We start from the raw sequence: 25,572 nt of genomic DNA on the forward strand, positions 1-25,572 counted from the left end.
CACACACACACACACACACACACACACACACACACTATGTTTACGCACGTGTGTGTTTACGATGGCCACTTGAAAGCGGCTGGCTAATTGAATTAACTCACCTAAAAGTGTCTGAGGAGACTAAATTGATGCCATGAGACACACGTGTTTCATCCATGTGCTCAAAAAGCAAAGAAAAGCCTGTAAAAGTCAGTTAAACGGATTAAAAAATATAATAATAAAAAAAATCTAATATAGAATTAAAGTATTAAAAGCCTGTAAAGTAAAACGCTGTTGTTTATTCTCTGAGTGACATGATTGACAGCTCGTGTCCTTCTTGGGTGGTCTCAAATGTGTGTGTGTGTGTGTGTATTAATGTTAGCCTTTCAGCTAGTTTTCAACTTCTCAATAACTTCAAAAAATATACCAAAAGTTATTGCTGTTTTTAGAGTGGCATTGCGCAAGTCCAAATATGTTAATTTTCCCTTTTACGTTCAGATATTTTTTTTTACATTTTGAGTAGTCATTTAATTTTTGTAAATAGCATGAGAGATAAATAGACACTTGTAAAATCTGTGGGTAATACATAGGGGATTGTTAAAAGCAAAGGATGTGATTTTGGTGGCTCAGTTTGACATGAAAGGCAAATTTGTGGCAATTATATTTGACAAAAATAGTCTGCAGATAAATTAGACACACTTTATATAATATTGGCATTTTGAGAGTCAAACATGGGAATTTGCAGTAAAGAACACATGCATTTTCTATGAATAGAGGTTTAAAGTTTTTTTAGGCAAAAGTGGGAAGTTTTTGCATAAAATCTAAACTTTTGAAGAAAAATCAGTAATCAAAGTTGCTCATCAGTGATAAAAAACGATTTTGAGGGCTACAAATAGCAAAAACAAAGATGAGCATGGACGCCATTTGTTGACTTAATGGCATTAAGGGGGCAATTTTTTTGCAGGTTGACCACGAAAGACACACCACCAGCATTCTTGCGAATGTTTCTCATTAGCGGCCATTCTTTCTGCTTTCCTGCGCCGACACCTCCATCCCACGGCACAGACTAAACACGACGACTGACAGACAGCCCAGCCTGCAGCGTTACGGCACCCCCATATTATCCACACAATTTAATAGCTGGAGTATGTGGCAAAAATTTCATGCAAAATCTTGCCTTCCAATTCCCATTTAAAAATATCTCTTCTTCTACTTTAGGATTTTTTTCAAAACGTCTACTTCAGGGAAACCATGTGTTTTCAAGTGTTCCTATTATTTATGAGGTGCGCCTCTGTATACTCCAAATGAATGGACACCCATTTTTGATGAATTTTGCCAGTAAATAGCGAGGAAATTGATTCAAAAAATTTACAGGAGGAAATATTCTCGCCTGATGACGTACGTCGCCCTAAAAAAATTATTTTACGCTGTCTTATTCCTTCTTCCTCCTTTTTTTTAGTGTTTTCCGCTGCGTATGGATTGAGTGAGTGGTTTTCTCGCACAGGAAATTGCGAGTCTGTCAAGGGGATTGCGGCGCGGAGTCAACCTCGTAAATCACCGCTATAACGGCGGCCACCTTAAAAATGAGCAACTCCTCGTAGTTAAGATATTTTGAGGGGGGTTTAGGGTTCAGGGGATTTCAAAGTGGGGTACATAGACGTCATTTTCAAAGCTTAAATGCTACTTAAGTGAATTTTTTTGCCATTTTTTTGGAAGGGTTAACGTCAAATGGTGGATTTTTCAAGTTAGCTTAGCTCGTAAAAAGTGTTTTTGCAGAAAACGCCAGGCTCGCTCCGTTTTGCTGTTTATTTTTGGTGCTTTTAATGGGCCGAAATGAACAGTATTGTGGCTTTTGGGGAGCGCACAGTGGCATTATTGTTTGGGGGAGAATAAACACGCAAGGCCACGTACGCCGCGCGACTATAAAAGCGTAGAATAAACAGGCCGGCATGGAAGGAGCGGGATTGAATGTCTGTTTACGACTTGTCATGTGAAGCGCGGCCCTTTAAAAAAATCACTAATTACATCAGCTATGTATGGAGGTTGCCTGGAAAGTAACTTAATATAGCCGCTTTGTTAATGTACTTTAGTGTACATTTGTCTCTTGGGTATTCGTTTATTTTTAAATTTAAAAAATAAAAAAGCAAATTTGACTGATTGGTGATTGGTCCAGACTCTTTTTGATGCGTATAGATATCAATTTTGGATCAATTTGTGAAACTAGCCTTTAAATGTTTTAACAAATAAAATCCTAAATGATTGTTTTTTCCAAAATAGCCAAGGAATTCACATTTGGGTGTTTTGGTCTATAATTTTATGATTGACAGTTCAACTTTGGCTCAACTAGTGTCTAATGGCTTTGATTATTTAATTATTTTTAGTCCAATTTGGAAACCCGAAATATATTTACTCAATTTTATCTGTATAACTGGCCAAGTTATAAAATTCAGCAGAAATTTCTCCATCCTTTAACTTATATACTGAATTAAAGTTGTAAAATGCGTCCATTTAACACAACCTTCTTTTCTATCAAAGTCAATTTAGCCCCCATTTAAGTCAAATGCACGTGTTGACCTCATTAAAGGCCAAAAGGGGGTAAAATGGCTTCCTCCTCCATGATCTGGGTCAACTGTGGTTATTAAAACATGTTTCTCCCTTCCGCTCACATGAGGAGGTGTGATGGCCCCTAACCCCCTGCCTAGGCGCCCCCCAATCACTTCCCAGAGCCCCCAACACGTGTCGCGTGCAGAGCACTTTTTCAACAAGCCAATCACTTCTTTCTTTGTATTGAACTGGATATCCTGGAGTAAGACCAGATAAAAAACAAGTTCAAAATGAAATACGACCACCAGGCCGGAAACGTCTCATGAACCAGGGCACAACCCAAGAGTGCACACGAAGAAATAGCAAGAGTCAAGTGAGCAAGGCTTTAAGAACTCCCAATTTCCAGCCAATTGGATCAAATGTAGCCTTTTGAGATGCGATTCCTGCCCGGCAACCACATCCCGGAATTTGTCAGACGTCAAATCGACGAGGCGGTCGCCAGGTATGATTGAGGAAAGAAAGTCCTGCGCCATGATGGTGCAGAGAGGAAATGTGAAAAGGTGGACTCGGGTTCAAGCACCCTTGGCTAGACTTGCGCCGGTCCAAGGCAGGCCGCCATCACCTCATCACTCAAGACGCCGCCATGATGAAATTGGCCGGCGTGCAGCGAAACGAGCCGCCACCTCATTCATATCTCAAAAGCCTCTCAGTGCCAGATGTGCCTCCAAGTCTTATTGGACGGCGCCATTGACGGCCAGACAGTATCCTTAGATATTAAACGATATACTTAGATATTAAACAGTATACTTAGATATTAAACAGTATACTTAGATATTAAACAGTATACTTAGATAATAAACAGTATACTTAGATAATAAACAGTATACTTAGATATTAAACAGTATACTTAGATATTAAACAGTATACTTGGATATTAAACAGTATACTTAGATATTAAACAGTATCCATAAATATTAAACAGTATACTTAGATATTAAACAGTATACTTAAGATATTAAACAGTATACTTAAGATATTAAACAGTATACTTAAGATATTAAACAGCATACTTAAGATATTAAACAGTATACTTAAGATATTAAACAGTATACTTAAGATATTAAACAGTATACTTAAGATATTAAACAGTATACTTAGATATTAGACAGTATACTTAGATATTAGACAGTACTTGGATATTAATCAGTATACTTAGATATTAAAAAGTATACTTAGATATTAAACAGTACTTGGATATTAAACAGTATACTTAGATATTAAACAGTATACTTAGATATTAAACAGTACTTGAATATTAAAGAGTATACTTAGATATTAAACAGTACTTGTATATTAAAACAGTACTTGTATATTAAACAGTACTTGTATATTAAACAGTACTTGTATATTAAACAGTACTTAGAGATTAAACAGTACTTAGATATTAAACTTATCTCTCATGAATATAATTTTGAGAGCTGGTTTCAACAGTAAGACCGGCGACCATACGTCCGGTCACGCACGTACAGTATGAACGAGCTACAAAGTCAGGTTGGAAATCCCCGTGGGCCAGATTTGACCTCCTACCAAACTGTATGTTTGACACCGCCGAGTTAAATCGTCAAGTCAGAGAAGAACAAGAGTTTCTTTCTTGGTCGTTGTGACAGGTAGAAAAAAAAATGCCGTCTAGAGATGAAGTCAAAGAAAGATGGAGGAGGTCAAAGTCCATTTATAGTTGCACGCCGCACTATACATATCGCGGTCACGCGGCCGCCGCCACAAACTTGATCTTAGGAAACAGCACCCGCCGTCAATCAAAACGGCACCCGAGCGGCCGAGCGCCGACGGCCAATACGGGGAAAAACAGGCCGTGAGTGACAGGTGATAATTGAATTGAGGCAGAACGCCGTTTCGGCAAAGCGGAACCATCTCCGATCTTATCTTTCCAACCCGTTGAGAAATGAAGGCAAATCTTGGAAAGAAGCCTACAATGTGATTTATGCTCACATCCGGAACTTCCAGGCTTAAATTACTGTCTTTATTTATCAAAGTTATGTTTAACGAGGTCAACTCATTGGGTGATGTTAGGGGTCCAATTCATTTGGAGTAGGGAGGTTTGGCAGTAATTTTGCTGGGGGTGGGGGGGGGGGGGGTTAATGTATATATACACTATTTGTTTTACTATTATAGCATATAATCTGGGAATATTATTTGACTGTGTAGGGAATAAGTTGACGTCAACATTGTCCTGTTTAGCTTATTTTTTAAAATGTTTACATTTAATTCCAGTTTTAAAAATACTATACATGAGTTCTATGGTCTAAAAAAGTTGAAATATGCAAAAAATTGTTTTCATTGATCGGGGAGGGGTCGCAAACACAAACGCGCCAACATCGCCCCCTATAGGCTATTTTCCCATTTGCAATTCTGTCCATCTGGACCTATACTTAAAATAAAGGCTCACTAATCAATTACAGACTTATTGTTGCTTGCATATTTCAATTTAGCATGCGTATCTTTAGCCCGTTTTAGCACAAAATATTCTTGTTTATTTACTAACCTTGACTTCCGAGCATAATTTCAATATGTTTTAAAAATTAAGGGCAATGGATTATGACAGTTTATTATTAGGATTGATCAAAAAGGTATTAAAAAAAAGAAAAAGTTTACTTTGCGGTATGGTGTTAAGCGATGGTGAGGACGGCCTTCTCGCGTTTCCTTTGTCGCTTCCGTTTGGTGGCCAATCGTCCCGTGGCTTCGGCAAAGAACATCACTTCTTCCTTGCTCTCTACTTCCCGCTGGAGGAACTGCAAGCCGGCGCCATTGAAGCCCATAAGGTCCTAAAAGGAGGGAAGAGGAGAGATGACAAGGGTGAACAAAAAATGGCGCTCGGGAGTGGGTGGACTTACGTGGATGTCCTGCACCCTGGACAGGGTGTTGCCACGCAGGTCGTCAATGATTGGAAGAAGCTTCTGGCTGCTGGAGATCTGACCAAAATGAATTCTGAGGATGGATAAAGAAGAAAGAAGCCATTAAAATTGTATTTTTTGTTCACAAGTATTGGAGGGAGGAATGAGTGTAGTAGTACCTTGATTTGTAATCAAATAGTAACATAAAGCAAACCATTGTGAGTTCAATGCGGGGGGAAAAACATGAAGGTCAACAAAATATAGTACAGTAAGAAGAAACATGGCCGCGAACATTGAAAAAAAATTGCCTAATAGGGTCAGAGTTTCAGCATGAATTTTCATTTTTATGAACTTAAAAAATATATATATTTTTTAGAGTGGATTTTCATGTTTTTATGAACTTAATTTTTTTTAAATTAGAATTAATAACATAAAAATTCCTCGATTATCGTGATAAGTGAAGTCATGATAATCGAGGGAAGACTGTATATCCCTATTGAAATGAATACAAATGTTAGCTTTGCTATATTTTCAAATGAGGGGGCAGACTACAGGTGAGTCATTTTTTTTGGGAAAATATTTTAAATTGGAGGGCAGTAAATGAAGTGGACTCACTTGAGCAGGAAAAAGAGGCAACGGCACACCAGTTCCACTTGCAGTCCTTGTTGGATGAAGCCATTAAAAAGTTCCAAGAGATCCGGAACATACGGGAATGGTAAAACCAGCAGGGACACTTCCAGCTCGCTGACACACCACAACAATTCCATTTATATTTATATTTTTTATAGTTTTTATTTTTTGGGAGTCACTCCTTACCTGGATCTGACTTTCCTGATGACGTCAAGAACGTAGCGGGATGGCTGCAAGTGGGAAGTTTTAATTTTAGCTCTTGTATTTTGGGAAAAACGTGAAGAATGAATAAAAAGAGGAAAACAGTATTGATAGTAAAAAACCCAAAAAAGACGACTATGGCAGTTTCTAAAGCCAAAAAGGAAGAGAATTGTGAGAAAAAAAACGTGGAAAGGATACAAAGGGAATTTGGGAAGAATAATTATGATGAATTTATTCATGATTCTAAAATATTGGCTTACAAATAGTGGAAAATATCAATTGGCAACATTTCCTTTGGTTGTGTGTGAATTGCAAGTTGTAAAATTTGATATACTCACAGATATGTTTCCAAAAGCCAGAAGAATGGGATTTGGTCTGGGGAGTTCCAACTACAAGTGCAACAACAACAACAACATTTTTCACTTAGCAAACAAACTCTCACTTTTGAGACTCAATAAAAAATAAAAAAAACATCTGACCTTTTTCCCTGCTCGCTCACAATCATATTCATATTCTTCCATCTTTCTCTTTTCCCCACGAAGGACCTCCAAAGCCTCCATGATCCGTTCAGCCTGCCCATCACAAAAAAAACAGGCCGATTAGAATCCAAAAATTAAGAGTAACAATTTACATTTACTTCAGTAACATTTGTAGAAAAAAAACGAAAAAAACAAGCACTGCTAACATTATTTATACTTGAGATTTATGAAGGAGAAACTCTATTCTTGCTCACCTTTTGTGGGCTACACTAGAGTGCCATTCTACAGGCAAAATTGATAAATATGAACCAAAATGCACAAAATACTCACAGCTTTGACCGTCTCCACTGTTTTCTTGGTGGCCGGCGCGGTTTCGCCCTGCGCCTCTCCGGGTACCTGTGGAGAACATTTGCGGAAACGTGATTGGCTACGGTGTATGAGACTGAAAACCGCACATTAACGTCCACTATGTAAAATATCTTCCATCGTTAATGTAGAATAGTACACAATATAAATCAAAGATATTATTCTATGGCATGATGCTTACCACGGGGGCGTCACCTTTGTTCAGGCTCTCCTCAAACTCCGCCTCTCGCTCCTGTCAAAAAGCCACGTGTTTAATGTGGATGGGGAATCTTAAAACAAAAAGGATTTGTTCTTGTTCTTTCAACTGGATTCTTACCACTTCCCGTTCCTCCTCCAGGATGATGGGTTCCCGGGTCCTCTCCCACAGTCGCAGAGACCGGTCGTGCGATGCTGTCGCCAGGTGGTCGCCGTTGGAGCTGATGCTCAGACACCACACCTCGCGATGGTGGCCCTGGGGTGGTTCGCCATTTCAACAGAATTTCACATTGGATCGTAGTTTTTTTTTCTCTTTTCCTAGGTCTTCAATGTCTTGTGTATGTGTTGCTACTCCAACCAAGGAAATTTCCCGAATATATGATGAAATAAAATTATAATCTAACCTAAATCGAATCTAAATCTAATCCAGATCTAATACAAATCGAATCCAGATCGAACCCAGATCGAATCCAAACTAAATATAAACCAAATCTAAACTAAATCTAATCCAATTCTAATCTAAATCTAATTTAAATTTAAACTAAATCGAATCCAATTCTAATCCAAACCTAATCTGAATCTAATCTAAAACCATTCACATAATCTAAAACAAAATGGACCCTCCAGCCATTTTTCCAGAGAAACTGACCTCCAAAGTCTGGATGTGTTCAAACTTGTCGGCGTCCCACTGCTTAATCTTCTTGTCCTTTCCCGCCGTGAAGAACAAATGCGTCTTGGGGACAAACTGCAAAGACGTGACACTACACACAAAGGGGGGAGTTTTTTAAACTCTGATTGGACCGCGGGGAACCTCGACGTAACCAACCTGTCATCATGGGCAAACATCGAACGGTGACAGTCGCCGAAGTCCAGACCCCAGATCTTCACGTTGCGATCCGCCGAGCCCGTGGCGATCAGAGTGCTGTCCTGGGTAATGCCACCAGAAAAATACTCATTTCAGAAATCTTTCTTAAATTTAATGCCAGAATTTTGACTTGATTCTCAGACTTTAAAATGATAATTGCGACTTTAATTCCAACGATTTTAACGTTACTTACGTGCGTGATGTCCAGACAAAGAACAGGCAGTTTGTGTCCATACAGCGACAAGAAGAACTTCAGGGAGAAGACGACAAAAGCAGCAAAGAACCATCACGTGAGCGCATTGCTGATAAAATGTGGGTCTCCGTCCATCTCCCCGTCCAGCCTGTTTACCTTGAGCGTATCTGTGTAGAAGATTTTGACAGTGCAGTCCAGCAGGGAGACGGCCAGCAGGCGATGATTAGGAGAGAACTTCACACACAAGACGTCTTCCTCTAGCTGTAATGTGCGTGTATGCTTCAACGTCAACCTCCTGCAAAACATTCCAAACAGAAGTAAAACCATGAACTAGCAAATAGCGAGAAACAGGGGGTCAAAGAGGCTAAAATATCCTATATAAAACTTAAGACTGTCTCTGGAATAATTGAATTAAAAGTTACTTGTGTCCGCCAGTTTCATCCTTGACCAACTCAAAGTCCCACAACTTGACCGTCTTGTCTGCGCCTCCGGTCACGATCCCCCGCTGAAAACATCACAAACACAAAAACACAACACGCTATTATATATAACAAAAGGAATTATGTAACTACTATTAGCATAGCAGTATTTGTAGTAATATAGACAGCTCATGCCACATAGGGATGCCTTAATCACATTTTTGCATGAGTCCAAATCCAAGTCAGCAAATTTTGTCAATCCATCCAAAAGTCCCAAAATTAGTTTAAAAAATATATTTAATTTTAAATAAAAACCCCCAAAGTAATGATTTGAGCTATTTATAATAGCTTCACATTATTATTTATTTTTACAGATGAGATTTTCATTATGTAGCTGTAGTCAAACCTGGTCTGGGGAAAGACACATGGACCACAGGGCCCCTTCATGGCCGCTGATTATCTCCAGGAGGGTTCCGGATGCCAACTCGAAAATCTGCAGAGAGCCAGCCTGACGCGGGCAAAGAAAAACAATGAGTTTTGCAGTGAGATGAGGCAACAAAAATGTGTGGTAGACGGGTTGTACCTTGGTTCCCAGGATGATTTGCCTATCACCGGGCACAAAGAGGGAGCACAGGGCGTATTCGCACTCCATGGTACGTACCACCTGAAGTGTTGACCTACAACAGCAGAAAATACACAAACTCAGTTGATTTTATAGCATACTTACTTACTCTTACTATGAATTATTTAAATGACCACTGTTTTTATGAAGTTATCTATATAATTATTCCACATTAAAGACCCATATCATTGATATTCTTATTGATATGTGGCTCTGTGTATTCTTTAGAATAGTTTTTTTCAAATACTACATTAATACAGTACATTATGTTATTATTTTCCATCCAGTTTAGCACTTTTTAAATTTGACTAAAGGACAAATACTTTTAAAGAATTTGTATTTAAAGGAAATGCCCTTAAAATAGAACTTTTAGAATTATTTTCTTCATAAAAATTCAAGTAACTAATATTTTATTGACTATAAAATTAGACATGCGCAAAAAATACTACATGCACTTAAAATTAGACAATAATTGAGGCTGAAAAGTACCTTTGACAAAAACTTTTAAAAAGTGAAAATGATAAAATGAATCAAATATTGCACCTCACCTATTCCATACTTTGACAGTTTCGCCAGACGCCGACAACAGAGCCAAGTTGTCGGAACTAAACGCAACCGTGCGCACGTCGCTACGGTGTCCGCCCAGTGTCAGACGCGCCGTTTTCCCGACTATTGCCGGCGCCTTGTCCTGCGTCTTTACACTATACGTCTCCAACGTGTTGTTGTGCAGCAGCAGCGCCACCTTCAGCTCGCCGCCAGCACACCGGAGACAGTCGGCCCATCTGAGGTAATCAATTTGGACTCAAAGCTCAGCTGGGGTCGAATCAGGTCATGTGACCCGGCTTTAACCTCACCTAATTTTGTGAGAGGCCTTGATGTTGCTCAGTGGAACGATCTCGTCCTTCAGAAACTTCTCCACGACCGGCTCCTCTACCTCTATGCCTTTTTCCGCGTTTCTGAAATAAAAAAAATGCTCATCTTTATCATAAGATAACGAGTCATAATCGGTCAATATGTGCTCTCCAACATGAGGTTGTGCAATACAAGTATTCATTGAATCATGATCTGTTTGTTGTTATTTGTTCAATTCCCCCCTGTTGTGAGTACTCATTTATTTATTACATATTCATTGATTATTAATGTGTTTGCTTGTTGGTTGTTGAAATTTGTGCACTTTGTAGTGAAGCTTGAATCTCACTACGCTTGTATAATGACAAAAAAAATCACCAATAAAAAGTACTTACTTGGCCGCCTTTTTCTTGGCTTTCTTCAACTTCTTGGCCATACTTTTGTGCACTTCTTCCTCTGACAGCACAGTGAAAAGCTCCAAATTTGAGGTGTTACCCTAAAGGATGACATCCAGAAAAAAAATTCACCTTTTTTTATGAAACGCGGTGGTTTTCATTTTCACCAAAACCGTTTTTGACTTACGTGACAGGCCACGATTCTGCCCTTGCTGTCGGTTGTCAAAGACACAACTCTGTCTGTGGCCTGGCGGAGGATGGACCCCGCTTTGGTGCAAGTCAAAATGCGCTAAAAAACAACCAAAAAAAAAAAAAAAAAAACAATCAGTGTTGCACTCCAATCATAAAGACATTATTTATGTTTTTTTTTTACATCTTCTGGGCTGTCATCCGCCTCTTCTTCATTCCCCTCGTCTTCCTCCAGCACACTTTTTTCCTTCTTTATTTTGGGTTCACCTTCAGCTGGCTCCTAGACATCATTTTGGACACATTGTCATCAGCCAGGAGGCAACCAAAGACTTATTGGCATCTATAAAGTGTTTTGGCTCTGGGTTTACCTCCTCCAGGTAGTCGATGTCCCACGCTCGAAGCTCGCTGTCGGACGAGCCCGTCAGAAGCCGTTGCTCATCATTGAGGAAGGCCATGGCCCAAACCTGAGGACGTCACAAAAAGTCAAATTATGTATTCGGTGCTACAATTCACCATTGAATGGATACTTCTTTTAAGAGAAGAATCCCTTGCTTAACTTCATTAATTCCCGTATTCTGGAAATTTCATTGTCACAGTAGCAAGAGGGTGAGAATACAGACACAGAAAAATACATTTTAGACATAAATAAATAGGTAATAAATAAGTTGATAAATAAATTTTTCATATTATGTGAGTTATGTAGTATATTAGTGGTATGAATAAATTAGTTGTAGTGGGAGTCATGTTACAGTTGAACTATATTTTTACATTGCAAATTGTGGACAGCTCTTCAAATTTGCACTTTTTAGTTGACATTTGTGTAACATTCATTATTTACAAGCATAGAATGAATGCAACAATAAAAAATATTAGATAATATATCAAATTTGGAACTGTATTGTGATTAGGTAGGAGTATTTTTTTAATTGGTTCAAAAAACATGGCAAAACCGTTTTTATTTAAGTACCAACCAAGTAGCACCCGGAATTGTATACAATGATTTTGAGTATGAAACTATCAATAAAAAAAAATCAGGTCAATCTGTCACTCACCTCACTACGATGGCCCACCATAGTTTTAAAGCAATGTTGTGTATCCAAATCCCACCACTTGACAAAACTGTCCTTGGAACTGTCAAAAAACAACACAACATTCTCCATAAAGAGGAATAAAGTTATTCCGTTTTCAATGAGATGTTACCTAGTCACAAGGAGGTTCTTATCTTTGAGGAAGAACGCTTGCGTGACCTCTCCTTTGTGTCCTCGCAGTCGGTAGAGACCACTTTCGTTGATGACATCCCATACGATGACTTCTGTGTCCTACCAACCAAAATAATGTAAATTAGTGGCAAGTTTTGTTCATTGTGGACTTTAACTTTTACACATGACTTACTCTGGAGCCTGTGACGAGTCTGGCTCCTAGTGCGTCGTATTGTATAACCGTGACGGCGGACTTATGCCCGTTAAAGCAGACGTTGCTTTCTCCATTGATCAGGCTGAATATCCGTACGGCGCCATCATCGTAACCCACGGCGATGTGAATTTTGTCTGGCGATGGCCGTATGAAGCTCACCTCGTGTTTTAGGCCGGGAAGGATCATCACCTGGAGGATGGAAAAATACCTGAGCATAAAGTATGAAAAAGAAAAGTATTTTGCTCACCTTTTCAGCTTTACGGGTGTCCCAGATGAAGACATGCTCGCACGCTGCCACGGCAACATGACGACCCTGCTCGCCACCGCGGAGGGTGACGTAGCAGATGTTGGCCTTCTGGCTGCCGATTAAGCCGAAGACGGGGCCGGATACATAGCGTAGGTATTGTTTGGTTAAGCCCATGATGAGCCAGATCCCTGAGAAAAAAACACAGAAACACAAATTTATAAACAAGAAAATACAGTTTGTGAGGTGTTGCACTTCAACAAATATTTTTTTGTGATCATATAGTTCGGCATCCATGGTAGCTTTCCTATTTATTTGGGTGGGAAGTCAAATGATGTGACGTTTTACAGAGAAATATTTGCATACTGTAAGAAAATGGGTTGATTTTTCTGCTACTATTTTTTGTTGTTGATGTAGATTTCTGGACATTTTACAGCAGTAGTTTGATGGATTAAGATCGGCTACTTTAAAGAGAATGATTACTTTTACAGAAACTCCCAGACGGAAGGGGATCACGAATAGAATCAATGAAAATCATTTTTAATGCTTTTAAGTCGGCCGATCCGGATAGCAATGTGCCATAAATCGCTGTATACTGACACAAGCTTGTACACACGTGTTGATGTTTCGAAATCGACAGATCGCCCCCTCACATTGACCATAAATGCATCCCCATTATGTACAGCACTTTTGAGATCTAAATGATATCCATCAAATGTAAAATATGAAGTTATTTACCTCAGAATTGTTGCAACCAGCGTGTCCTGTCTGGCACTCGTGTGGAAAACGCTAAAAAAAATATCTAAGGCATAGTTAATCGATCCAAGATTCACATAGGCAACTGCTAAAGTTTTTTTTAGTTTTAGTTTGTTTAAACGGATATTTTACAGATACACCACTTTTGTTAGATTTCCGAATGATGAACAATAGGATATAGAAGTACTTTTAAAACAGTATGTTTAGTATCTTATCATTTTCATTCATTTGCTTCTGTCTTGGAGCCGAAATGCATGCTGGTACATTTTGACTTGCACTGTTTATGACACGAAAAAGAGTTGCTTCTCTTCTTTTTCGTTCTTTAATGTGTCTAATTTGATTTAATCTTGATCAACTATGTCTTCAAAAGAGAACAATGTCCAGGACATAGACACCAAACTTGCTGAACGTAAAGCAGAGCTCAACAAACAGGTATTGTAAATAAATGACTACTATTGACAAAGAATAAAACTGAATTAATTGCAAATCTGATTATTAATTATTGAATATATTATATATTATCATTTAGATCACGGAGCAAAAAGTGGCAGTTGACGAACTATCAAATTTGAAGAAGGACAGGGTGAGTCTTCCTGGATCTAAGTCATTTATGTATAATCTATAGCATATTTGTATTAATCTGATTAAAAACATGTCTCCTTTTAGAAAGTGTACGTCCAACAGAGGAACAGCAACGTTTTATTCCTGGCCGATAAAGGACAAACCTTGAGTTCCTGCAAAAGTAAGATTTTTTCAACCTCCAATCATATCCTCAATTCTCAAATAGGTCTCAAGTATATATTTCTTGTCCAACAGAGAAGGTTGACACCCTGACTAAGGAACTACAAAGCCTGTAAAACTGACCACTCCGACAACCATGTGTGGCATCTTTTGTATCGTTTGTCCAGAGTCTGGTCCCTTAACAAAGGACGACGTAGTATGTGATAATTTGAAAAGGAGAGGACCTGATTCTAGTGTAGATTTAACCGTCTCAGGCTCCAATCCGTCATACCAATGTTATTTCTCAGCCCATGTCCTCCACATGAGAGGTCTCCTCACCCCACAGCCCCTCCAAGACCATGCTGGAAACCTCCTACTCTGGAACGGGGAGGTCTTTGGAGGTTTAGAAGTCCCCCCTACTGAGAATGATACTTCAGTTGTCCTGAGACATTTGTTTAATTGTAGCGATCAGACTGATATTTTGTCTGTCCTGTCCGCCATAAGAGGTCCTTGGGGTTTTGTGTATTACCAAAAGAACCAGGACTGCCTTTGGTTTGGTAGAGATTACTTTGGAAGGAGAAGTTTACTGTGGAAATATGACCAAGAACGGAAGGCCTTGACACTTAGCTCTGTTGGAAGCTGTGGTCAGTCTGACTTGGGTTCAAGTCCGTGGAAGGAGGTCCCAGCCATTGGTGTGTACAGGATTGACCTTAAGTCATTTGTACAATCTGGATCACCTACAATAGAACTTTATCCCTGGTTTCAGGTCCGAGATATCGCCACCACCATGGAGACTACCCAGGAAATAGTCCTGGGTAGCTGTGTCATACTGAAAAAGCCTACAGATCTGCTCAGATCTCCTATTTGTCCTCTGAATACAATACTGTATGAGCCCCAATCAAATCCACCATTTGGGGGTGATCTGGGGGAGCTTTTGGACAAAATTAAAAAGGACAAAGCAGTGAAAGGTCTCATCGAGGTCCTCAGTGAGGCTGTCAGGAGACGGGTTCAGACTTCGCCTGATGAACTACTGGATAAGAATCATTCCAGTGTGGCTATACTCTTCTCAGGTGGTATTGATTCTATGATTCTGGCAGTTTTAGCTAACAGGCACGTTCCTAGCTGTCAATCAATAGACCTTCTCAATGTGGCTTTTCAACGCCAAGAGACAACCAAAAGTCAAAAACCTAGTCAGAGTAAATCTGAAGCTGAAACTTGCAGTAAATTTGATGTGCCAGACAGAATAACTGGCCGGTCTGGACTTAAGGAACTACAAGTCTTAGCTCCGGAGAGGCAGTGGAACTTTGTGGAAGTGGACGTTACACGAGAGGAGCTCCAGCAAATGCGGCGTGAACGCATCAGTCACTTACTACACCCGTTGGACACGGTATTGGACGACAGTATCGGGTGTGCTGTGTGGTTCGCGGCCAGGGGTAAAGGTTTCCTAGTCCAAGATCACAACCCAAGCAGTTTCACGTCTTCAGCTAAGGTATGGAGTTGCTACCTGCCAATGCATGAAGTTCCTTAGGTGAATAATTTACCTTTAAATGGGTCATTTTTACTCTGTTTTCAGGTTATTCTGACTGGAATTGGAGCAGATGAACAGCTAGCAGGCTATGCAAGACACAGAGTGAGGTTCAAGACATCTGGACATGAAGGACTGGTCCAAGAAATAGCCATGGAGATTGGCAGGATCTCTTCTAGGAACTTGGGCAGGGATGACCGCACCATTGCAGACCACGGGAAAGAGGCCAGGTGGGACGTTTAAGTCAATTCTGTGCTTTTTAGTTACTTTGGAAGTTCAGTATTTCAGGATTTTGTCAAGAATTGAATTGCCAAGAAATGCCAAACAAAGGTCTCTTACTTTAGATATTCACTAGTGGAAGCTGAAATTATTGACTTTTATTTAACTGGCTCAGTCTCATTCTAGCAGTACAGTTCAGTTGTATTTCACTTTTTTAGTCATATTAAGGTGCAAAAATGGAATGGATGTTTTCTTCAGGTTCCCCTACTTGGATGAGAGCGTGGTGAACTACCTGAACACTCTGCCAATGGGAGAGAAGGCTGATCTGACGCTCCCACGGGGTGTCGGAGAGAAACTGCTGCTCAGGCTGGCCGCCCGTCAACTGGGTCTTGGCCCATCTGCTGTCTTGCCCAAGAGGGCCATGCAGTTTGGGTCGCGGATCGCCAAGATGGAGAATGGCCGTGAGAAGGCATCGGATCGCTGTGGGAGGCTAATTGGCGTGTAGGAGAAAAAATCCATGTCATTGTCTTTGAATGAGATTATTCAATAAAATTAAAAATGACATACCTTGTGGTTTCTTTACACCATATAGGAGTTCAGGTCTTGAAGTCTCTCTTTAAAATACTCGTCACACTCCATGTAAGACTGCAAGTTCCCAACATCGAAACGTCCACCAATCTCGTATACATAAACCGGTTTTCTGTAATAAATATGTTGTATTATCTGAAAGAATGCCATGACAGAACATGTTGTTTTACCTTGGAATAAGCCAAGACAAAAAGTTTCCCGGGGCATCTTTTTCCGGCATAGGAGCATCCTGCCATGGTGGAAATATTAATTTAAATGAAAAATCATGACTGAATGATTAGCATTTACCTTTTTCTCGTGGAGAAAGTTAGCCAATAGGGGCAGACTTTTCTTGGACAACACGTAGAAACAAGGACACTGGGAAGGAGGATAACCCAACAAATTTAGTTTTAAATCTTTTATACTTTCTTTTAAATCTTTTAAAAGTGCATTAAAAAACAATTTCAGGCTTTACTTACCGCCCTTCTTGACTTGGTGTCGGAGGGAAGCGGTTTTTCCTTCATATGTGTGGCTTGAAGTTTAGCATCAACTTCTACTATTCCATATTTGTGGGTTTCTGCAAAATAAGGAATGCAATAAAGTCAATAAAAAAAAGCTATCTAAGAAACTAGTTCTTCACCATCGTCTCTGCACTGGTAGGACAGAAGCACACTGTTGTCCTCACATTCTTCTTGAAGCTCAAAAAACCTGGACTTGAGCTGAACCAGGCTGAAATCTTCTTTGAAGAGAGTATCACTATTTCCAAAATTTTACTGGTTAACATTTTTACTTTTTAATTTAATTAAGAAACTTACCCTCCAATAACAAAGACATGGTCTTCAATCTGAAAGTGGCTCACAGCCAGTTGAAGACAGGCCACTGCACCAAGGCGATCCTAGAAATAAAATAAAATAAAAAACATTGAAATTTAAGATGCACAGCTTTTTGAAAAATTATAACGTTATTACGTACATCGTTGCTTCTGGTTTGGTCACAAACAATGCTGACATTTGGGAAGTTTGCAGCCCATTCTTCGAAGGCGGACAGGTAAACAGCATTGGTCTAGGGAAAAACAATATCAAATTTGTCATCATTTTAGCACCAGTTTCTCAAATGGATATGACATTCTATCTCATATGGATGGCCATACAAAACAAGGTCAAAAAAGTGAGCAAAGTCCATTTAACTAAACCTTATAAAATGCCTATTCATCTAACAAAGTACTCACCACGACATAGATTCCATCCACCGCATTCGAGGTAGTCAGTGCTCGGACCCAGTGGCTGAGGAGAGCGCGGTTCCCTACCGGCAGAAGCGGTTTGGCGACGCCGGCCAGGTGAGCGAAGCGCCGGCTACGGTCAGCGGCGACGTCCCGCTGGAGCCTGGTTCCATAGCCTGCGGCAAGGATCACCGCCTTCATCGATGCTCAAAAGGAGGGCGACAACTACAAGAAATTAGAGCAATATTCATTATTTCATATTGATTAAAAATCCGTTAAAGTCACAGTTTTAAAGACAATAAACTTATACTTACTGGTTAGCGCTTGACTGCTATTTTTCCGGGGTGAATGTCACGTGGTGTTGTGACGTTCAGGAACAATTGGAATATTTTCAACCTTAGGGTAGAGGATTAGGACTAGAAATATAAATATGATGCATTTCTTAGCATGGTTATCATTAAAAAACACAATGTTTCACTGCAATAACAACATTGTTTCATTAAAAAAAAGTTACTTTGGAAAATGAAGCAGATGTGACATTTCTGCAATGTGTTTGAGGTGATTTATTTACTACATAGCAACCTACACATATTTTCTTTAAGTAGAAAAAAAGAGGGAACAACCCAGTGAAAGTTTTTGTCTATTTTTTTAGTGCTTTTTTACTGCGCTTCTTCACAGCTCCTCTCAACGTCCTGAGCCACGTTTTCATCCTTATCCTTTTTAAGCACCACTTGTGTTTGCGAAGGCTCCACTACAGATGTCTCCATTGGTTCCTCGGATGCTTCGGGTTCCAAATCGGCATCCGTTTTACCATTTGGTTCCTGATCAAGTTTGACAACAGTTTCAACTTGAGTTTCAGGTTCAAGATCTGCTTGAGACGCCGTCATAATTTTAAGTTCGGCTTCTGGTTCGGCCTGCGATTCAGGTTCGGCCTCGGGTTCAGGTGTTGGTGTTGCGTCAGCTCTTGCCAACTCCCCCTTTAAGATATTAAAAATAAGGTTAAAATGTCATCATAGGTCCACTTGTAACAGAATTACAGTAAAAAAAATGTCAAGTTGCATACAAATGATGAAATATACCTTTTTCTATTTTCCTATACTTTTGGGTCATTAGGCAAAACTAATGCAAAACATAACATCATTTCATTTTCTTTCAAAACTGTATTTACCTCCGAGGGGGTGTTGACTACCTTCTGTGGTCTCCCTTGATCTACTTGTTCCTGCTCCATAGGCTCCTCCTCTTCTTCCTTATTCTCACTAACCATGACAGTATCCGGTTCTCGCTCCAACACTTGCGTTTTTGGTTGTGGTTGTGGTTCTTCCTCCACCATGACAGGAACCTTCTCAATTTGAGGGATCTCCTTCACCATGGGCTCCACCGGTTTGGGTTCTGCTTTTTTAGTGGCTTCCAGGACCGTCATGATGGATTGTGGGATGTGAGCTTGCTGTTTCACGCAAAAAAAAACAAAACAAAAGACAGCTGTTTGGTATACTAAGGACTTCTTAAGATGTATTTTAGGCTAAATCTTGCCTGGTGTAATGTGAAAGATCGAACGTGGTGCAGCAGGGGCTCCCTCATCTCGGGGCAACGTTCAAAAACGCTGGATAATTGAGCGTGAGGCAGCTGTAGTAGGACGCTGTACGACTGAGGTTTGGTCCTTTGACAGCATTTGACGAAGCCTTCCCACACTTTAGGGTATTTCCATACCTTGTGGGAGGGGGAATACAAATAAAAATCATTTTTTGGGTACCATAAGGATAATGAACACAAACCCAGAAAATGTAATATGTAGCTTCTGATGAAAATATTGCCATGGCTTGTTCACCTGCTTGATGATGAGCCTGGATAGGATGTTCATAACGAAGGCACAGAGTCGTGGGTACATGGTGAGCGACTGGATGACGGTCCTCATGAGGAGCATGGGGAGGGGGTGGAGCTCCATCAGCTGCTGCATCACCACGGCGAGAACCTCAGATGTGTACACGTTCTTCTCGCCAAAGCACAAGTTGGTCGCTGAAGATAACACACTTGGTTAAAACATATCAATGATCCATTTAAGAGACATTTTCTGTCATGGATTTGAGCATCTGTGTAGTTAGGTCACCTTTGATGATGGATTTCATGTCACATTTGTTGGAGTCAATGTGGTGCAAAGCTATGAGCAGATCTCCTGGGGTCAGCGGGGACACCGATGAACTTCCTTCACCTGAAGAACCACACGTGTCGTCAAAGAACAGTCATAGCATACTAAAAGTATTTTGCATGAAATGATCTCACACCACGGACATTTGGTCGCCGGTCAAATGGTGACAGAGAGTTGAAACCAGCTCTCAAAATTATATTCATGAGAGAGAGTTTAATATCTAAGTATACTGTTTAATATCCAAGTATACTGTTTAATATCAAAGTATACTGTTTAATATCTAAGTATACTGTTTAATATCTAAGTATACTGTTTAATATCTAAGTATACTGTTTAATATCTAAGTATACTGTTTAATATCTAAGTATACTGTTTAATATCTAAGTACGGTTTAATATCCAAGTACTGTTTAATATCTAAGTACTGTTTAATATCTATATACCTTGCATCCAACCTCCTGGTTAAACGACTTACTGTGCTGTGTTCCCAAGAGTCGATTAAAAACCTCCTTGACCACAATGGGGTTGAGTTTGATCAGCTTTGGGAGAGCTTGGATGACCTCCGCCTTTCACATCAAGACAAAAAAACAAAAGTTAGTTTTTCATTTTTAACCTAAAATTACCAAGACAAATTACCTTTTCTAGCCCGTTGATGACTGGGATGAGGAAGCGAACATCCGGTACCCGTTTATGGTAAAGATCTCGTACCCGTTCCACCAGCTCCGGAGATGGAGGCACTGTGTAAGTGGAGGGTGGATATGATGTCATCATTTCGAATAAAACATGTACTAGTAATACTCCATTTTTTTTAGCTCAGCGTTACCTTTATCTGTCAAAATGTGCAGGCAGCGGGTCACAAGAGTCTCCGCCCCTTTTGGGCAGTTTTCAACCAGAAGCAAAAGCTCAGGAGACGCCATGCCCATTCCACGAATCTTTAATAAGGACATATGTTAAAACATCAGTTATTACCATTGTCAAACTGCCCAGAAGATCAAGTATGCGAGTAAAAAAAAAAATTAAACCAATTTGGCAGATTTGGATTTTTTTATGCTGCTTCTGACAAGTTTAGAATTTTGGCTCTTTATGGCTAACTTATTGCAAATTGGTAACTCACCGGTAGCTCGATGGCTCGAAGCACGCCACGCTTGATGTCCGCAATGGCCTCCGTGTAGACAGACGCCAACTCGTGCACCAACTTGTGGTTCAAGGGCAGCAAAGACAGGTAGAGGAACAGGCACTGGCGCACAGTCTCTTCAGTCCAAGGGGACGCCACCTCTGTCCCCACAAAACCACAACCAGGGAGTTTAGACAAGGACTGAGGCTTAAAATGGCGGCCGGGTTCAAACCTGTATCTTTATCAGCACCAAAAAGCAGAGACGGGGGGTTGGGGTGGACCAGAAGTTGCATGTAGTTCAAAGCAAACTTCTCAATGTAGTCGCGGAGATGGTCTTTGTCGTACATTCGCTTCAGAAAAGCCAAGGCCGTCGATCTCACCTAAAAAAAAAGATTTTAAAAGTGCTCAATTTGAGCAAAAAAAGATGATGAATCAAGTGAAATTGGAATAGTTTGGTCCTCACCTTCTCCTTTTCATGAGAGCTGAGATCAAGGAGCACGTGAAGGTACTGGAATTGCCTTGAAGGCCTTTTAATGATGAGCTCCTTCAACGTGGACATGCCCAAATACACACGAGACTGCAATAACATTGACAGAAAGTCAATAGATGGTCTTCTGTCTGTTTATCTTGTTGACATACCTCATCTTCACAGTAACGTCGGATGACTTCTAAGGCCGACTCTGTGATGATGGGAGCTTCAAGGACCAGTTTGGTGAAGAGTCTACCAGAAAACAGAAAGAATTACCGGAAAGAGTCAATCCGTGGAGTCAATTTCATGCAACAATGCAACATTTGGAATGAGCTAGAGTCTGTTAGTTGGGTCCTCACCCATCTTTCTGCTCAGGCTTCTCCTGCAGTCCAGACAAAAGCGTGTACAGACATTGGTCATAGCTATCCAGCAGGCCCGTAGGAAGCTGGCTAAGGTAAGTGTTGTACTCTTGATAGAGGAGCGAAAAGGCCAGCTCGCTCCTGGTGCGGATGTCTTCCAAGATAAAATGCAGTACGTCTTCCTTCATGATGCCCTCAAACTGTGTTACTAGCTTGGAGAGGAGCTTAGTTCGGACCTAGCAAAACACATGACATTTATTAGGAAAGCATTATAATATTTAACAAATGGCTGAATGTTAAGACCAACCAACATATGTGCAACTATGTGTATGTATAAGCTTACATGGGACAAGCCACTCTGAGTGATGGTCTTTTCCGAATGGAGGATGCGTTTGACAGTCTTGGAGGTCAACTGCTCGATCTGCGTCTCCGATAAAGGCTGGACCACATCTGACAGCTTGAAGACTTTCTTCCTCCCGGTGGAACCCGCCACTCTATTTCCACAAAGACAAAATAAGGAGGGATGCTAGGTTTTTGGTTATCGTCATGGCAACTCACTTGTTCTGCATGGATGGAATGATGGGATCGGGAAGCCTCTTGACGACGCCCGTAGTAAGAGGCTTTTCTTTTTCGGGGTGACCCAACACCGAGATAGCCTGGCCCAACATCAGTGGGACTTTGCGCTTAATGAGCTGGTCCTTAGAACCCGTTCCATCATCGTCGGGGTCCGCGTTACCCATGTCGTTCTCTCTCGCTTTGCACTCCTCTAATCCTATCGGCGGTACCCCCAAAAAAAACAAAATTTGACGCATTTCAAGGCACTGAAACGCCCCATTTTCCCCCGGCTGGGACCAACCTGGACCGATGCCAGCCGCGGTCATCTGCGTAGCCATGAGTCTGGCTAAATGTTTAATCTGGGCATCAGTGCCTGCAGACTCCACGGGTGTATACGTGGCCTGGAAGGAGGCCGGCATGGTGTCGGGTAGATACACCATGCTGATCAGCACCTGGAGAATCAGCATTATCAGGTTTATTACATGGACTAAAAACCTGGTCAGGTCATGTTAGGTGCTCTTACCAGATTAGCCACGTTGTCAGCGTTGAGCAGTGGGCGCAAGAAGTCGGCGGTGAGGTCAATGGCCGACTGCGTCGCCGGAACCGGAGCTTGCTTGGGGGCCGAAAGAGGGGCCGGCTCTTCCTTGTCCTCGTCGTCTTCCATCAGCACTGGCTCTGAAAATAAAAGTTAGCTTAACCCAGGGGTGGGTAAACTTTTGGGCCCGGGGGCCATATTGACTTTAAAAATGTGACAGATGGGCGGGTCAGGGGAAGATAGGATACATATAAAAAAGTGCATCCGTTAATAGTACATATGAAACATAAAGGGAAAAAAGGACTAAAGTATTAACATACCCATTACTTATCATTAAAGTATAAAGTACAAAGTAAAGGAATGTATTAGGAAATATTAAAATGTCATTTAAAAAAAGATAGAGGGGCTGTAAAACATTTTTACCCAGTTTGCCCATGTCTGGCTTAACCAGTGAGTACAAGGAAACGGGTTGCATTTTACAAAAGTGTCAAACCAGCTCACCCATTTTGACCTTCTTCCCTTCCGTGTACTGGTCATGCCGCGGCCTCTTGCGCTGCTCTCTGACGGCCGGTGTGGATCGTGTTATTTCATTCTGGGGCATACCCAAATCCAGCAGCAAAGTGCTGATCTGGCCCTGGAACTCCAGACTGCATGGATGCTTGAGAACCGCCACCAGGTGAAGTTTCAGATTCTTTCGCACGCTGCTCACTTGCGACTTAGCCAGGGTGGGTGGAAGATTGGCTAAATAAAGAGGAAATATGCTGTTTATTATTATTATTTTTTAGATATTTGTATGGTAACTATGATTTGTTTACTCACCATGTAAAGTCTCATAAGCCTGTACCACCTTAGACATAAACATAGGCCTCTGACGGGCTAAGGTTGCTAACGATCCTAGCGCGGTGGTCAGGTTAATGCTGGAAATGGCAGGATGGACCATAAACTTGAGCAGCTTGTCCAGCGCCAACTTTCCCTCATCGCAGAGAACACCTGTAGAGCAAAATGTCAATCTTGGGTCTGTGGGTAGTCAGTACTTTATTCATTTTTTTCTGTTCATGTTTCATATATACTGTTAACGGATGCACTTTTTTATATGTTATTTTATCTTGTGCTGACCCCACCCATCTGTCATTTTTTTTAAAAAGTCAATGTGGCCCCCGGGCCCAAAAAGTTTGCCCACCCTTGCAATAGATCCATTATTATACGGCGTTACTCATACCGTAGCGGATGTACGCGTGGTCTTGAGGTACTTTGTCCAAGGTGATGTCGCTCTCCTGCCTTTTGGGAACGTCCGAGTCGGCCACACGGGGCGACAAGGTGACGATGAGCGACTCGGTGAATTTGATGGCGTGGGTCCGCACGCCGTCGTTTTCCGAGTCCAGAAGTGAGAGGACGTCACCTTTCATTTGAGTCACCATCTCCCAGCAGGCCTCTTGCATGTCAGATACGCTTTTGGCTCTGACTAACCACTGGAGTGGAGAAGGTAGCAGATAAAATAGGGTTAGCTTAGAAATTCTTTTTGGCAAGGTGGTTTTGACTTGGAGGATTTCTCATAAAATGACCTGAAGAGCAATTTTGTGTATTTGGGTGAGCGTGAGGATAGCTTTCTTCACCACATTGACACTTTCATCTTTGAGGAGCATGTTCAAGTTTGCGATTAACCTGAGGAGCAACTCGTTGTCTCGTTTACTGGAGAGATAAAAAATAAAATAAGTGTCTTAACTCAGCAATGGTTTGTTTTGCTGCCATTGGATTAGAATAAAAGCACCCACCATGCTTCCTCGATAAAGCCAATGACAAACTTTCTCACTTCGATGGATTTGTCGGTCTGAAAGGCGATCATTTCCTACACAGTGAGGAATAAAAAAAAGATGATTATAAATTGGCCATCTAAAGCACACTAATGTGTCCTTACGTCTATAAAATTGTCAAGGAGAGATGGATTTTTGTTGATGATGAGCTCCTGCACCTGTTAAAGTAAATTCCGATACTTTAAATCAATAAACTTGGAGAAGAGACAATGAAAGAAGAATATTTTGATTTGAAAATAATAATAATTTAATTCAATGTTGAAGAGAGTGCATACTTGTTTGAGTACTGCTAGCTTCTCATCTGTGGGAATCAAGGCAGCTTGATTTAAAAGATCCACCACCTAAAAGCAGAAATATTCTTCACTATATGTCCAAGTTACATTTTAGTAATATTTTGGATAGATTAAGATATGTAGTACATACCTTTTCGCTGGTGGTCATGTCTATGACATGGGTTGCCTCTCCGTCTTTGACGGAGAGCGCCATGTTGCCTTTTTCTCTTTTATTCGGGGTATAACATGATCATATCATTGATTCTGAAAATATTGACATAGATCCAATGTCAGATCCGAATCCGATCTCAAGTAGCAAGTGACATAGAAGGTAAATTCTTATTTGCTGCTAATGTGCTAGCCACCGACATGCTAAGAACATAGCAGATCTCAAGATAAAGTTAGTCAAAAGTGTGACATCAAGGATCCCTAAATAACACGATTTCTATACGCAACGCATACAAACGACAAATTTAACATGAAATACCTGAAATCAAAAGAACAGATCTTGTGCTATTCGTAAATAAAGCCGCCAGAGCTTGAGTGCGGCGGTGGTTCTTCTTCATGTATTAAACCTTAACAGCCTGCAGCTGCACTGCCCCTATCGGAGACACTTCGTAATACATTTCCGCCTGTTGTTATTACTCGAGTTTAGGATTACATTCATAATCGAACAACATAGTGGTTTAAAACCCATAAAAATGTCAAATTAATAAATACAGTTATGGGTTCTGAGTATGATATTGAAACGCCGCAATAATGTATTTTTTAAGTTGAGCAGTTTCCTTTTCGCTATATTAACTTTCTATTATTTTGA

At 40.6% G+C, this 25,572-nt stretch overlaps 5 protein-coding genes across 5 annotated transcripts; 2 read left to right on the top strand and 3 right to left on the bottom strand.

The window, feature by feature from the left end:
- Nucleotides 1-5,129: 5,129 nt before the first annotated feature.
- Nucleotides 5,130-13,358, bottom strand: wdr3 (WD repeat domain 3). Its single transcript, XM_077727547.1, has 27 exons — nucleotides 13,231-13,358; nucleotides 12,496-12,683; nucleotides 12,228-12,437; nucleotides 12,036-12,154; nucleotides 11,888-11,966; nucleotides 11,204-11,299; nucleotides 11,020-11,115; nucleotides 10,834-10,935; nucleotides 10,647-10,747; nucleotides 10,257-10,358; nucleotides 9,951-10,184; nucleotides 9,364-9,457; nucleotides 9,187-9,288; nucleotides 8,784-8,866; nucleotides 8,518-8,656; nucleotides 8,362-8,418; nucleotides 8,130-8,230; nucleotides 7,953-8,064; nucleotides 7,425-7,559; nucleotides 7,290-7,340; nucleotides 7,073-7,138; nucleotides 6,743-6,835; nucleotides 6,602-6,652; nucleotides 6,249-6,292; nucleotides 6,048-6,176; nucleotides 5,433-5,526; nucleotides 5,130-5,363 (listed from the first exon to the last, which is right to left on the bottom strand). Exons 2-27 carry the CDS (start codon nucleotides 12,667-12,669, stop codon nucleotides 5,208-5,210), a joined length of 2,820 nt encoding a protein of 939 aa, XP_077583673.1. The 5' UTR covers nucleotides 12,670-12,683; nucleotides 13,231-13,358; the 3' UTR covers nucleotides 5,130-5,207.
- A 128-nt stretch (nucleotides 13,359-13,486) lies between these two features.
- Nucleotides 13,487-14,214, top strand: asdurf (ASNSD1 upstream open reading frame). Its single transcript, XM_077727546.1, has 4 exons — nucleotides 13,487-13,680; nucleotides 13,778-13,831; nucleotides 13,915-13,990; nucleotides 14,065-14,214. Exons 1-4 carry the CDS (start codon nucleotides 13,606-13,608, stop codon nucleotides 14,103-14,105), a joined length of 246 nt encoding a protein of 81 aa, XP_077583672.1. The 5' UTR covers nucleotides 13,487-13,605; the 3' UTR covers nucleotides 14,106-14,214.
- asnsd1 (asparagine synthetase domain containing 1) lies at nucleotides 14,126-16,276 on the top strand. The gene is made up of 3 exons (XM_077727544.1): nucleotides 14,126-15,457; nucleotides 15,542-15,723; nucleotides 15,971-16,276. Exons 1-3 carry the CDS (start codon nucleotides 14,126-14,128, stop codon nucleotides 16,215-16,217), a joined length of 1,761 nt encoding a protein of 586 aa, XP_077583670.1. The 3' UTR covers nucleotides 16,218-16,276.
- Nucleotides 15,856-17,934, bottom strand: LOC144203929 (uncharacterized). The gene is made up of 10 exons (XM_077727545.1): nucleotides 17,813-17,934; nucleotides 17,508-17,723; nucleotides 17,252-17,341; nucleotides 17,095-17,174; nucleotides 16,920-17,035; nucleotides 16,759-16,856; nucleotides 16,589-16,657; nucleotides 16,471-16,529; nucleotides 16,280-16,412; nucleotides 15,856-16,202 (listed from the first exon to the last, which is right to left on the bottom strand). The coding sequence occupies exons 2-9, from the start codon at nucleotides 17,697-17,699 to the stop codon at nucleotides 16,292-16,294; spliced, it is 825 nt and encodes a 274-aa protein (XP_077583671.1). The 5' UTR covers nucleotides 17,700-17,723; nucleotides 17,813-17,934; the 3' UTR covers nucleotides 15,856-16,202; nucleotides 16,280-16,291.
- A 103-nt stretch (nucleotides 17,935-18,037) lies between these two features.
- On the bottom strand, nucleotides 18,038-25,375 carry sympk (symplekin). The gene is made up of 26 exons (XM_077727543.1): nucleotides 25,243-25,375; nucleotides 24,907-25,019; nucleotides 24,759-24,824; nucleotides 24,588-24,641; nucleotides 24,445-24,518; nucleotides 24,235-24,361; nucleotides 23,892-24,141; nucleotides 23,492-23,662; nucleotides 23,174-23,413; nucleotides 22,661-22,812; nucleotides 22,439-22,589; nucleotides 22,141-22,354; nucleotides 21,926-22,076; nucleotides 21,583-21,818; nucleotides 21,394-21,475; nucleotides 21,218-21,331; nucleotides 20,987-21,134; nucleotides 20,755-20,915; nucleotides 20,464-20,572; nucleotides 20,277-20,377; nucleotides 20,116-20,206; nucleotides 19,603-19,704; nucleotides 19,324-19,511; nucleotides 19,029-19,205; nucleotides 18,667-18,942; nucleotides 18,038-18,475 (listed from the first exon to the last, which is right to left on the bottom strand). The coding sequence occupies exons 2-26, from the start codon at nucleotides 24,967-24,969 to the stop codon at nucleotides 18,158-18,160; spliced, it is 3,816 nt and encodes a 1,271-aa protein (XP_077583669.1). The 5' UTR covers nucleotides 24,970-25,019; nucleotides 25,243-25,375; the 3' UTR covers nucleotides 18,038-18,157.
- Between the last annotated feature and the right edge of the window lie 197 nt (nucleotides 25,376-25,572).

This window comes from Stigmatopora nigra, chromosome 11 (genome assembly GCF_051989575.1).
Source record: "Stigmatopora nigra isolate UIUO_SnigA chromosome 11, RoL_Snig_1.1, whole genome shotgun sequence".
Taxonomy (NCBI): domain Eukaryota; kingdom Metazoa; phylum Chordata; class Actinopteri; order Syngnathiformes; family Syngnathidae; genus Stigmatopora; species Stigmatopora nigra.